At 39.8% G+C, this 13,692-nt stretch overlaps 1 protein-coding gene across 7 annotated transcripts in view; it reads left to right on the plus strand.

The window, feature by feature from the left end:
• KIF1B (kinesin family member 1B) overlaps positions 1–13,692 on the plus strand; it is an 83,317-nt gene that overhangs the window by 62,975 nt on the left and 6,650 nt on the right. For all 7 annotated transcript variants that reach the window (XM_085242338.1, XM_085242344.1, XM_085242342.1 and 4 more), the window contains 14 exons: positions 526–616; positions 1,228–1,346; positions 2,264–2,319; positions 3,893–4,001; positions 4,961–5,027; positions 5,786–5,870; positions 6,116–6,221; positions 9,665–9,779; positions 10,299–10,432; positions 10,900–10,961; positions 11,317–11,462; positions 11,732–11,971; positions 12,258–12,329; positions 12,908–13,029. In XM_085242338.1, coding sequence (XP_085098464.1) covers positions 526–616; positions 1,228–1,346; positions 2,264–2,319; positions 3,893–4,001; positions 4,961–5,027; positions 5,786–5,870; positions 6,116–6,221; positions 9,665–9,779; positions 10,299–10,432; positions 10,900–10,961; positions 11,317–11,462; positions 11,732–11,971; positions 12,258–12,329; positions 12,908–13,029 — 1,524 coding nt within the window. The remainder of the gene's footprint in view (positions 1–525; positions 617–1,227; positions 1,347–2,263; positions 2,320–3,892; positions 4,002–4,960; positions 5,028–5,785; positions 5,871–6,115; positions 6,222–9,664; positions 9,780–10,298; positions 10,433–10,899; positions 10,962–11,316; positions 11,463–11,731; positions 11,972–12,257; positions 12,330–12,907; positions 13,030–13,692) is intronic.

Raw genomic sequence — 13,692 nt, forward strand, 5'->3', positions numbered from 1 at the left:
TAATGAGCACAAATAATAACGGGCAACAAAGGGTCTGATGGAGAGCTTTTCAAAGCTGTGGTGCAGCAGAGAAAAACACTGTTGGTTATCAGAATTCCTGCTGTGAACAATGCCTGCCTTGTGTTAGTGTGGTGTCAAGGAGTAAAGTCTTGCGGAAAGGAATTAAGAATCACTGGGCTCTTGAATTGGTTTGTTTTCAGGGTTTTGTTTGAATTTTTCCTGTTTAATTGCCAATATTCAAATGCCCAGGCACAAAATATATGTGACCCTTGCGTAAATCGATATCTCTCTGGTAAAAGTGCTGTTTGATTTAGTCTCTTAGGATACAATTTTGGTATCATAAAACCAAAACAGGAGTGTATATGAGAATTGTGGTCCCAAAGATTCTAAGCTGTACATGACTGTCATCCAACTCCCTATAAACCTCTGGCGGACTAAATGTATGAGTTTACTTTTGGTGTTGGGTTCACAGCACAGCAGTCTCCATTAACCTGTTTTTTTATGTGCTTTTTCATTTTTAAAAAGCTTTTTACACCGTCATGATGAAGCTTTCTCAACAGAACCTCTTAAAAACAATGGTCGAGGGACTCCACTTGGGTTTTACCATGTTCAGAATGTAAGTACAACTTCTAAGGAATAGTGAGTGATTGTTACAGCACTGGGGAGTTGTGTGTATCCTTCCTGTTAAGCTCCTGAGAGGTGTGTAGGAAGAGGAGGGGCAAGGGGAATTACTAAGAATAGACAGTAGGAGGAGTGATCAGATGGATGATGTAATCCCCAGTGGAGAACAAATTACAGAATGATTCTATGTGGAAGATTTAACTCCACTGTTTTGCATCTATTTCCTGCCTTTAAAATCTCTGTTCCCATTCCAGGATGTTCAATGAAAGCAGTCCAGAATTCAGGAAGTGAAATATGTATGAATAGCAGTTCTCATGATCTCAAATGAACAGAATAAATCTGTTGTCATGAACCATGGAATTGCTTTGCTGCAAGTAGCTTCTGCTACTTGAAATGCATCACACTGAGGCTTTCAGTTTTTTCTTTACTAGAGATAAGAATTAATCCTTAGAACTAAAAGGAATGCAGCTACTTTTTTTTTTTTTTTTTTTTTTTACTAAGAGCTCCTCTAAACAGTGTGAATACTGTAGACTACTAAAATTGTAATTCACATTTTTGAGGCTTCTTTTCCGTTTGCTTCAATTTCTTTCCTTATTTGTTTAACAGATTGCTGTGGAAGTGACAGAATCATTTGTGGAGTACATCAAAACAAAGCCTATTGTTTTTGAAGTCTTTGGACATTACCAGCAGCATCCTCTACATCTGCAAGGACAGGATCTCAATAGGTATTGTTTGCTGTTCTGGCATAAAGGCTGATGTGATATTGTTCAGGTTACTTCTGCAGTTCAGGCAGTTTTTCATACTCCTGAAGTTATATAGCTGCACCCTCCTGAGCAGGGATTCTGACTAACGTTCATGTGCTGGCAGAGACCTGCTTACCCAGCAGAGTGTATTTTGTTAATGAGTGATGGGATTGTCTTACCATGTCAAACACAGATTGCTGCTCTGCTGATACTGCAGCATCCACCCTACAAACACTGGCAGTAGCATATTGCTGGAGGACTTAGATCCACTTAGTTCTGGGTAAATCCTCATGCTCTGCAAGGTGCAGTATTTCCTCAGAACAAGCGGCCTGGTGCATAAAGATAAGATGAAAAAGGAAGAGAGGCAAAATTAAGGGGGAAACAAAAGGCTTTCAATATATTCCACGTTTTGGAAGTACTGAGCATTTGAATGTTTGGATTTGGAGAGAGGACCTCTAATCCCCTTCTTCAGCAGTTTAAGGGAGAGGAGGCTGGTTGGATTACTTGATCTGGTTAGCACTCCTGCTGAAAGCAGCAGCTGCGAAGAAGCAGCTTGTGCAAATTTTAAGAGAAAATGTCAGTAGAGGCTTGTGCCCTTTCCTAGAGATATTTTGGGAAATGTCTGTTACCCAGTTAAATTTTCGGTGCAGGATGAGGGTGGAGTAGTAGGAGAGTATAAATAGCTATTTTTCCTCAATAGTTAGAATTAATTAAGTAGAAAAAGGATTTGTGTTAGTCAGAGAAGTGTGCTGAGTCCACTTGTTGTGACTGGTGATATTTCCATAAGATTGTGGGAGTCCTTTTAAAGACATACACTAGTGTGTTTATGTGTGTCTGTACCTATTTGTATATAACTTTGCTTAGCTGCCTCTAAAAATTCTGTCTTCATTTCTCTATAGCCCTCCACAGCCTTCTCGAAGATTCTTTCCTCCCCCTATGCCACTCTCAAAGCCAGGTGAGAACAGTTCTCCAATTCTGTGCATCACGTGTTTGTGTGACAAGGAAAATGAAGGTTTAGTTGTACATGTGAGCCAGTGAGGGCACCAAGAAAAGAAATGGAGTGAACTCTGCAAAGGGCATCGGATCCATCTTTGTCTATCTTTCTCTTTATATATTCAACCTCTTCTTGCAGTAAATGCACCTTGGGTCATTAAAGGGCAGAATTCCTCTCGTGAGGTGTTAAATGTGTTCCATGAGTTCTGGCTGTGACTCTCCATGTGCTTACTGAGCACTTGTCTGGAAATATACTTATTCATTAATCACTGTCTTTCTGCTGCATGACGTTTTTGATCACTGAGCCAGTCTTGTTGAAATGATTCTTGTTTTTCTTTGCTTTATTTTAACAATGCATGCTGAACTCTTCTGGTGGTTTTTTTTTTTTCCCCATTTCATCTCATACTCCTTCTGCTTAATCTCACCTGCATGTTTCTACCCTCGCTGTTTTTGTGTGTTCCATTCCCTTTGCAGACCACGAAAGAAAAATTGAATTAATTAGGTATCTTATGTCTGGCTATGTAAACGTGCATGTGCTGAACACACTATCCGAGCATGCCAACGTGCTTGCATCCTCTGCTGTGGCTGCTTTCCAGGATGGGGCTGACCAGCTGCCACCCTTTCTGTTTCTGCCTGTTCCCAGCTGTCAGAGTGAGCGGGCTCCTAAACGAGATGGTTAGTAGCCAAATTTGATCTACAGTAGAGGTAGAAGTAGTCTTAAAACGTGCTTCAGGAATCCTTGTTCCTTATTGTTATCTTGAAGTATTCTTGGGTGTAAAATTGCTGCGGCTACAATACAGAAAAGATGATGCCATGTTTATGTTCAGGGTTATGCTAGAGAAAATAAGCTCCAGGATGCTAAGTATCAAGATTCTTCTGTGGCCCTGTGTTTGTTCCCCAAAATCTCCCAGAGCTCTGTTTTCATATCTTCTGTAAATAATCTTGAAATGTTCTTGATGAGAGAAAGCAGATATAGAGGAGCCATTCTGCTGCGTTCTTTACAGGCTTCTGTTTTGTTCATCATGTTTTGTTACTACTTGGTGTGTACAGTGCTGATCCTTTCTTACTCTGAATTAAATTTTATTCAGCTTCTTTAAGTGCAAATTTTATCACAACCGGTATGGGAGACAAGCTCTTTGCAACATAGAAGCGAAGACCACATTTTTAAGTTCTTAATTTACTTTCTTCTGTGAGGAAGGGAAAGTGCATTCTGTGTTAAATAAAATATTGCAGATTAAGAGACCAATTCTGAACTCCAAACTGTTAAACAGTAAAGTAGTGGTGGACATCTGAGGAAACTTTTCCCGTGAAGCTGCAGACTTCTGTTACATACTTTTACGAGTTTTTTTTCCTCCATACACTTCTGTTTTATTGTGATTTTTATTTCTATTATTTTTTTTATCTAAGTTACCTGTATTGATACCAGCACTTTGAAGAATAGTGCTGTAAACCTTATCATCATGGAACAAAATGTGATCTGAACATGTGCACAGAATACATAGTCTTTATAAACCATTCTTTTTTCTTTCTTTAAGTGCCAGCTACAAAGCTAAATACTATGAGCAAACCCAGCTTGGGCCAGAGTGTGAGCAAATACGACCTTCTTGTCTGGTTTGAGATCAGTGAATTGGAGCCAACTGGCGAGTAAGTCAAGCATTAATCATTCCTGTTTTAAGAACAGTGGTTAATAGGAAGTAGATGTTTTACCTTCTTCTGTTCAGATAATGGTCTCTGGATGGAGTTGGAATTAGATGATCTTTGAGGTTCCTTTCAACCCAAGTCATTCTGTGACAAGGTGGCTGTTTAGCAGTCATCATCTGAAGGTAGTCTGGCTTATGTTATTTTTGTCTCTGTCTAGTTTGTATCAAAGGGGTATAAATTCTGCTGATGTTTGTTGTCCTCATTGAAAAGGATTGAAGAGACAGAATTGGCATTCCTTAACACTTGAAGTCTCTCTCCATTTGAAAGCCCAATAGCATCCCCAACAGGGCTGGAGTCATTTTTTTTTTTTCCTGTGCTTAGGCCATGAATTTAAATTACTTGCAGAGACTTGGCTAGATGACTTCTGTAGTATATTTTATGTTAACCTCTGCAAAGCAGAAAGTCTTGCCCTGACAAGTCTTCAGACATGATACTGAGAAGTGAGTTCCACAGAGTTTTCCAGATTGGACATGAGGAAATGGTCTCATGTTTCTCCAGAGCAGGTTTAGATTGGATGTCATGGAGAATTTCTTCACTCTGAGTGGTGGTTAAGCACTGGTACTGCTGCCCAGGGCAGTGGTGGAATCCCCATCTCTGAATGTATGTAGGTCACTCTGAAAGTATGTCTCCTACTTACTTCCATGGAAACTACAGCAGATAAGAAGAGCACAATAACACTATTTGACAGAGCAAATTGGTTATAAAACACTATTTTTCAATATAGTCACCACCATTAGCCGTGCGTTTTTATCAGCAATGAACAAATCCTTTGTAAATGTTGGTAGAAGCAGTCTTATTTCTTCAGATATTATACAGAGAGGTAAATGTTGGTGGCAGAATACGGATTACTGTTGCAGTGCTATTATGTTTTTCCTGCATGCTGATTTCTGTGTCTCACACAGGTATATTCCTGCTATTGTGGACCACACTGGATGCCTGCCTTGTCAGGGGACATTCCTGCTTCACCAGGTACTCATGAAGGCTGTAGAGCAGCAAGTTTCATCTCTGCAGGGGATTAGAGTGCTAATGATAGATTTTTGCCTCTCTCATGTCTTTTCCTTTCCTGTACAGCTGTCTAATGATAGCTGTAGGGTCAGCCATCTATCAGTCTGAATTTAGTCTGTAAGCTTTGAGCACTGTGGAGAATGTTTGACCTCTGGTATAGTGCTGTTTCCTGTGATTATCGGTGTGCATTCTAATCACAAAAGATGAAAGTCTTTTTAAAAAACACCAGCTGAGTGCCTCTGGTGTTCTCTAACTTCTGCACCAGGATCACTGAAAGAGTGTGTGGACTCAGATTTCCTTTTTTTTTTTTTTCTTACTGCATATGGCTGTAAGACAGATCTGTACAATGACCACATCTCAGTGCATTTTAAATGCTTGTAATTAATCACAAATACTACTGTAATAATTCTTAATAATAATTTGTCTTTAGCTGGATTCAAAAGACAGTCCTAGTTCAATATTGTTCATAGACTTTGTTTTTCTCTGCGTTCAAATTCCCAGTTCACTTTCAGAGACTTTACTGTTGACTTTGCACTTACTCTCTTTCTTAGATGGATAGGAAAACTCTTTAGCTTGGGAATAATGGTTGTATTTCAGTTATTTCCTTAATAAAACAAAGAATTTTGATCTATGTGTTTTTACAGCGTAAGTGCAAAAGAGATGATAGTGTGTGGGGTGGGAATACTTCCCCAGTATAAATTTTTGGTTTTGAACTCTACCAGGGAATCCAACGTAGAATCACAGTCACCATTATCCACGAGAAAGGCAATGAGTTGCACTGGAAAGATGTACGAGAGCTGGTTGTTGGTAAGTGTGTTCTGCTGTGTGTGTTGTTGTGTGAAGAAGAAAAAGTGCTAATGGTAATTTCTCTTCAAGTCTTTCTCTGCTGTCTTAATCAGTATTGGATATGGGAGGAGTTGGATCTGGAAGAAAAACTTAAATCTTGCAGTTTTCACTTAAATCTGCTGCTTTAATCACAGTCTGAAATTTGGAAAAACAGTTTATTTCTGTATTTCAAGATTTAATTGATTTCCCCCTTCTCCCCTTATCAGGACGTATAAGAAACAAAGCAGAAGTAGATGAAGCTGCTGTGGATGCTATTTTGTCTTTGAATATTATCTCTGCAAAATACCTGAAGTCATCTCACAGCTCCAATAGGTAAGTATGATGTAAAGAGACTCTTTTTAGCAGGAATCTAAAATTCCTCTGATGTGAAGCATTGGTAGAATGTTTGAAAAACTGTGAATGTTGCTAATGGTTAAATGCAGAATTCCGTGGGCGCAGGGTATGCAGGCAGAGAATGAGTGCTACAGTAGTTTCTAGATAAAGCTGAAGTCTGTTCTTCTACATAAAAGATACTCTGATAATGCATTTGGATGACTTTCCACTTGTAAGGACAGTTATGGGAGGAAGGAAAGGCTTGAGAGAGTCTCAGAATTCAGGCCAGAACTTGTAAAGTGACATTAAGGCTTGTTGCTAGAATAAAGCATTGTAAGAAGGGCCATATCAGAGGGATACATTTATGGCTGCATGAATACCTGTGTTAGTTCTGAAACAAGCATGTGATGAATTAAGCAAGAGCCATGCTTTTTAAATTAAACTTCATAGTTTATGGATTTATAAAGATGTTTCACAAATCGACTCGAATTCTGATAAGGTGATGTTTGTTCCATGTAACTGCACTGCAATCATTCGGGCAACAGCAGGGCTCCACTCTGAGATGCTTTTGGCTGCATATATCTCCTCATTTGAGTGCACTGCTGCGAAGATCAGCTAGACTCCTTGATGTTTTGCTCCAGTGTCTGTAACGAAGGGCAGTGAAGCAGAGTGCTGTGTTGCTGGCAAAGTCTGTTCCTGCTCTGACATAACCAAGTCACTTGACGGCTCCGTGGCTCCACTTAGCTGGTGCAAAGCTGGAATATCTCTGAAATGTATCTGAGCCTTTGGAGGGAGAGGGGTTGTCTGGGAGCTTGTCTCTGCAGCAGCTGTTGAATTCTGGAGGCATTGTGCTTCCAGGCAATGAAACAGCCTCTAATTTCCTTTTCCATCAGAGGCTTGGACTTTGAAATACCACTGCAATATTAAAGGTGGGATCAGGATGCTGCTCCTGCCAACTGAAAGTTTTCCTGCCACCTAGTGTTTATAAACATGTACAGTGACAGTATTTTTAGCAGTTATCTCTTGCCTCTTTGTAGAATTGGATATTTTACTTCTAGTGTATTTGAAATAATGAATCAGTATCTCTGGGACTTGAAGATTTCCAGTCTGATACTACTGGGTCTGCAGTGGAGAAGTGCTGTACCTTCTGTGCTCTAGCAGTTTCAAGAAACTCTTGTATAGCTCTGTAGTTTCTTATCAAGAAGGCTGCTTGGACGGATGAAGGATGAGGATTGGTGTAATGAGACTGCTGACCATCTCAATGAAGTGCCAAAGTTTAACATGGGAGATGAGTTCATGGCAGGGTGGTGGTGTGCAATTGAAGCTCTGATCCATGTCTTATGTTTGTTCATTGTCCACAGACTTGTTTTATGGTGTTTTTGTTTTGTCAGCCTTTTCTGTTCCTCTCGGCTGTTGCTTCTCTGTTCTGCTTTTGGCTGCACTAACCAAAGCTCTTTCTGTGTTTTTACAGGCTCTTTCTTGATAAGGATATGCCTAGGTATTTTCTGTTTGCTTCTCTTGCACATAAAGATTCTTGAAAATAGAATGCTTTATGTATTTTGTATTGCTGCCATCTCCTTTTTAGTTAATGAATGTCGTTAGCGCACAGCTTAGCTCTTGTAGAAGTAGTACATCTCCTCCTGCCCCTTGTCAGGGATTTATTCAGGTAAAATTCAGTAAAGAATGTGCGAAGATAAATTTTCCTTCGCACACAGTAGGCAGCTTCCATAGGTGAGTCTTTCTGATTCTCAGAATGTACTGTCACAATGCAGTCCCTATTCATGGTCCTTCATAGTTCTCTTCCTTTGTTCTGTGTCAAAACTAGATTTGGAATTTCTTACTGTCTTTGACTCTGTAATGCTTGCCATGTTTGAAGCACCAAGGCAAGAGCTGAATGATTGAGTTACTTGAAATTCCAGCTCACAGTTGCACTGAACAAAAAGCTGTGGCTGCCATGTGACTGGCATTCAGCCTCCACTCTTAGGTTGGATTTGCATATGAAATTTAACCATGTGGTTGCTACTTCTTAGTTTACCAGTTGGCAAAGAAGCGAGACGTTTAGTAGCTGCTCAGACTGGATTCCTCTTTCACCTTCCAGGTTTTCCTGTGGATCACAGCCAAGCGTGCTGGCTGCACAGTCTCGGGCAATGTGCAGTCTGCTTTCTGAGTTCTGCCTGTTTGAAAAAGAGAAGGCTTAAGTCTTCAGTGCTTTCAATTAACCACCTTTAACTAACACTAAAATCCACTTAAAAATCATTTCTGACTGTACATTGGTGCCTTCCACGTGTTTCTCCTCTTTCCTGTGCTTTGCTTTTTCTGTGCTCTATTTTACTACTCATGTTTGCTATACAGAAAGAGGTTTGCTCACTTCCATTTCGTTGTCTCTGTGACTATTCTAGCAAGTTCTGGTTTGGACAGACAGGCCTGTGTATATTTATCTTCCTGGCTAGACAAAATCCAATAGGGTATCTGTCTCAAAGCTGTGTTTGACTCCAACTTGACATTGATCCAAAAAGCACCATTTTGCTAAGGGAGCATTTAGTGCTTAATGTTTATGCCTCCTTTGGTGTAAAAAAAAAAAAAAAAAACTGAAACAGGTGCTGTATCCCAGAATGCTGAGACTTTTTTCCAGAGGAACATAAATGAAATCAGACTCTACCTGTGAGAAAGGAGAGAGCTTGTTTTCTGAAGCCTCTGTTAGAGAGTGCAGTTTTGACACCATAAATTAGGACTTCGATGTCTTTTGTGTGATGCTGTCTCTCACCTTTTACCTGAACAAATGAACTTTCCTGATTGCTGCAGTAGAACTGTGGGAGGCTTCAGCTCCTTTCTTGCCATGTACAAATCAAAGAGATTTCTTTAGAAAGTTTGCATTAGATCTGCAAGTTTTCACTTGAAACTATTAAGGAAATGGAAAGAAGTTTTTATTGCTTGAGTTCAGGACTTATCCCTGCCTGTCAATCATTCTGATTAGCTATCAGAAACTGCTGGTTTTATATCACTGTCACAAAGATGTCTTCTGTTACTAAATGCCAGTCTTATAATATGATATGGGGTTAGCGTTGATTTAAAATGAATTAATCTTCCCATACACTTTGGAGATCCATCTGGGCTGATTTGCACTTGAATCAATAGAGAGAAGCTCTGTTTAGAAACAGTCTTCCCTGTGGTGTTACAATAGCTTTTATTCTCTTCTACATTCCTACTTTTGTCTTTTATGTGAGCCTTTCTGAAAACAAGCAATAGCATCTTATGCCAAACTATTTGCAGTAGAAGTAATCTTGAGAAAGAAGAAAGATGTTTTTGCTTCAAGTATTTGTTGTGCAGACCACTGTGGTCAGTAACTGTTGCGTTGGATGGTGGTGAGGAAGAATTTTGCCTGACCAGTGAGAGGGAGGGGTGCAGAGGAACTCTGTTGAGCTCTTACTGTGCTTTTTTTCCAGGACCTTTTATCGGTTTGAAGCAGTTTGGGATAGCTCCTTGCATAACTCCCTTCTCCTCAATCGAGTGACTCCGTATGGAGAGAAGATATATATGACCCTTTCTGCTTACCTGGAGGTTAGAATTCTGAGTTTTCTTTTCTGGTTGTTGCTCATACAGAACCACTGGAAACAGCAGGCAGTGTGTATCTGAGAACTGAAATCCTGAAGCCAGTGGAAGTCTGTATTAATTTTCTGAGAACGAAGTGGAAAAACCTATTCCCAATTAACATATTGAAGGCATTAGTGCCTCACAACCAATGTGAGGTGAAACTGATGACCTTATTACCTTTCTATGCCTCATTTTATCTATCTTTCTATCTTTAAATCTTTTGATGTACTACCAGTGTTGCAAACAGCAGCCTAGCTGTTGGTTTTGTGAGATGCTGCTGTTCTCTGTAATACAATTATTTCACCCACAAGATGCATCAAGATGATTTTAACATTCTCGTTCGTGAAAGCACATACCAAAAACCCCACCAAACACCCAAACAAGAATAATTTCAAGAAGCTGTCCTACTAAAAAAGAGAAGTTGTATAACTTAGCAAAGTTGTCTGCAGACACTCATTCATTCTTTTTTTTTTTTTTTTTTCTTAGCTTGACCACTGCATTCAGCCTGCTGTTATAACAAAGGATGTTTGTATGGTCTTTTATTCACGTGATGCCAAGATCTCTCCGCCACGATCGCTGCGCAATCTCTTTGGCAGTGGCTACTCCAAATCTCCAGATTCGTAAGTGGAGTTGGTACTTTTGCTGTTTGGTGTTAGATGCCCTGGGAAGGGCACGGTGAGAAGGTCTGCCTTAGCTAATATTTCTCCAGTCTGGTTTTGAGCTTTTTTTTCTTACTTGCTTTTCAGTGAAACTCATGGCTTGTCTCTCTAATGGCCCTATTTCAACCTTATGTCTGCACAGCTGGGACAGGAGATCCATATTTCAAGCCTGTATATTGGTGATCCTGATCCCAACTGAAAGCTGCTGTTGCAATGGCAGTTTTTAATGGGGATTAAAAAAATAAAAAATAAAAATTGAGGGTAATGCCATGTTTAGAGATCTTGCAGCATGTCCTGGCTATTTTCTGTTAAATGTAGTTCTAGAAAGGATTTAATCTTCAACTTCCATTTGGGGACACAAAACTAAAGCTACTCTACATTATTTTTGAAGATAATATTTTTTTTCTCCTTTGTTTTCTTGTGAACAGCAATCGAGTGACTGGGATCTATGAACTAAGTTTATGCAAAATGGCAGACACAGGAAGTCCCGGTAAGCAGTTACAGGAGTATATGTATTAAAGGTACTGTGAACTGAAATAGTAGAGTAAAAATCCTAGGCAGAACAGAGTAAATCTTTCTGTCTTGATGGGAAGCAGTTTCTGCATTTCATAGGAGTGACAGAACGTTAATGGCAGTAAACAGAAAATACCTGAATGAAGCAAGAAAGCCAAATTAGACACAACCTCTCTGATGTGTGATTGCTGTTAAAGAACATATCGCCTTGTGCGTTTCCTGCCAGACAGCAGCGGGTTGATTCATTGCAGATTGCTGATTGACAAGTGCTTCTTGGTGCTTTCCCTCAGACTATGTTTTTAAAAAGCGTGCTATTATTTCTGACTGCTCAGGAATGCAGAGGAGGAGGAGGAAAGTCCTGGATACATCTGTGGCATACGTGCGTGGAGAGGAGAACCTGGCAGGCTGGAGGCCCCGAGGAGACAGCCTCATTCTGGAACATCAGTGGGAATTGGAGAAACTAGAGCTGCTGCATGAGGTATGTGAAGAGAGCAAGTGAAAGCAAAAGGGCTGCTGTACGTCTGAGTTTGCATTTAGTGTAGGTACTGCCTGACCTTCTGAGCTGAGCAGTTCCCAAATCTGAGTTTATTCTCAAAGTTGAGATTTAAATATGTTCTCTTACAGAGTAGATGGAATCTACTCTGTTTACTTGTGTGAATCTTACAAGGACACGAGAATTAAGTGGGTGTAAACTATAGAGAGTGTCCTGGATCAGGTGATACTCATTTCTTTTCTTTTATTTTCTAGGTGGAAAAAACTCGGCATTTCCTTTTGCTTCGTGAAAAGCTTGGTGACAGCATCCCCAAGTCTCTGAGCGACTCGTTGTCTCCCAGTCTGAGTAGTGGAACCCTCAGCACCTCCACCAGCATTTCCTCCCAGATTTCCACCACCACATTTGAGAGTGCTGTGACGCCCAGTGAGAGCAGTGGCTATGACTCAACAGACATAGAAAGTCTGGTGGATCGTGAGAAGGAGCTGGCCACCAAGGTATAACATAGGAGAAAAGCAGCAAGGGTCTGAGTAGAGTTACTAAAGATGAAGAAGTATATGAACTTCCCAGATAATGTGGTGAATTTCATTAGATGTTTTATAAACTAAACTTCACAATTTTAACAAGAGAAGTGGTTATTCCCCTTTTCTTCTGTTTTTTTTTTTTTCCACTTTAGAATTTCCATATTTTCTCGGGGTTCCCAAATGTGTCACAGATTGCCTTGCTCTAATTTCCCTGAAAAGGTAAAATTAAAATCCTTTTCTTTGTTTTTCCTCCTCTCAGTGTCTACAGCTTCTGACTCACACTTTCAATCGGGAGTTTAACCAAGTGTACAACAGCATCAGTGACTGTAAGGTAAGGACTTCATACAGTACAATATGCTATATTTGTAGAACAATAACAATATATTTGTAGATTGTAGAATCTGTTGATGGTATGAAGAGACTGAGCAGTTTGTATTAGCTCCCTTTAAATGCAGTCTGTTTGAAGTACTTGGCTACTCAGTATCAGGTTCCAGAGACTATTGAAGGAATTTAGAGGTGATGTGAACTTGAACAATGGTAGAGCTTCTAGCTCATCAGCAGACTGGAGGTGCTTATATAATTGTATCCACTTTCCCTATGCAAAAAAATTTATCACTCTTAAGAATATTGGCAGTAGGAACAGGTAACACCACATGGCAAACCAGGCAACCTGATATTCTGTTGAGAAAGTCAAAGTGGGAATAACTGGAAATAGCAAGCAGTGCGTATGAAACTGCTGTATCTTAACCCAGAGATGGGTTTATTCCAGTTTTATGCAAGAATTTATTATACCACTGAGTAGGGAAATACTTTTCTATTGTCTGAGCCTTCTGCACATGAAATACTGCATTCTAGCTAGCCAGCTGCCAAAAAATCTCTCTGATATTTTGTGTGTATGTGTCCCTGTAGTTGTCTGATATTTCCCCCATTGGACGGGACCCATCAGTGTCAAGTTTCAGCAGTGCTACCCTCACACCTTCATCTACCTGTCCTTCTCTGGTGGATTCAAGATGCAATTCAATTGATCAGAAGTAAGTACAGGATGTGGATAATAGAAATAGTTCTTAGTATTTCTCGTTAACTCGTTGCTGTTTTCTGAGTTTTCCCCATTCCTCCTTTTCTCTACATTGGATATCTCTCTGTGTAGAACTGTGCCTTACCATTTGCAGTTGCTGCACAGTTATTCTCTTCCCACTGTTTTCTACTTCTGAGACGATTTTATCCTTTGTGGTGAAAGAACATTCAGATGTGTTGTTCTGAGGATCAGTGCATCTTTGACAAGTGGAGTCCACAAGTTTGTTTTTTGTTGTGTTTTTTTTTTTGAGGTCTTTTAAAAATCTCTTTTTCTCAGCTGTATCGATAGATGAATTGGAAATAACTACCTTTGTTCTTTCTCTGTTTAACATCTGTGAGAGGAGTACTAAGTAACCACCAAACTGTAGTAAGATATGTTTCTGTATTGTGACTGCGTTTTACAAGAGAAACAAGGCAGAAGTAGCTGGAAATTGCTTACTGACAGTTACTACTTATCTCCCTACAACAGTTTATTCCACACATTTGAAAGGAAGTTATGTTTAATATTGTACAGAAGGCTCCCAATGTCATACAAAAAGTTTGGACTGGAAGATGAAGCTCGCAAGACAGGCTAGGTTGTAGATGTGCTTTTAAATTCTGTTGTCAGATTCAGTTGCTTT

Source organism: Meleagris gallopavo, chromosome 23, assembly GCF_905368555.1.
Source record: "Meleagris gallopavo chromosome 23, MGAL_WU_HG_1.1, whole genome shotgun sequence".
Classification (NCBI taxonomy): Eukaryota; Metazoa; Chordata; class Aves; order Galliformes; family Phasianidae; genus Meleagris; species Meleagris gallopavo.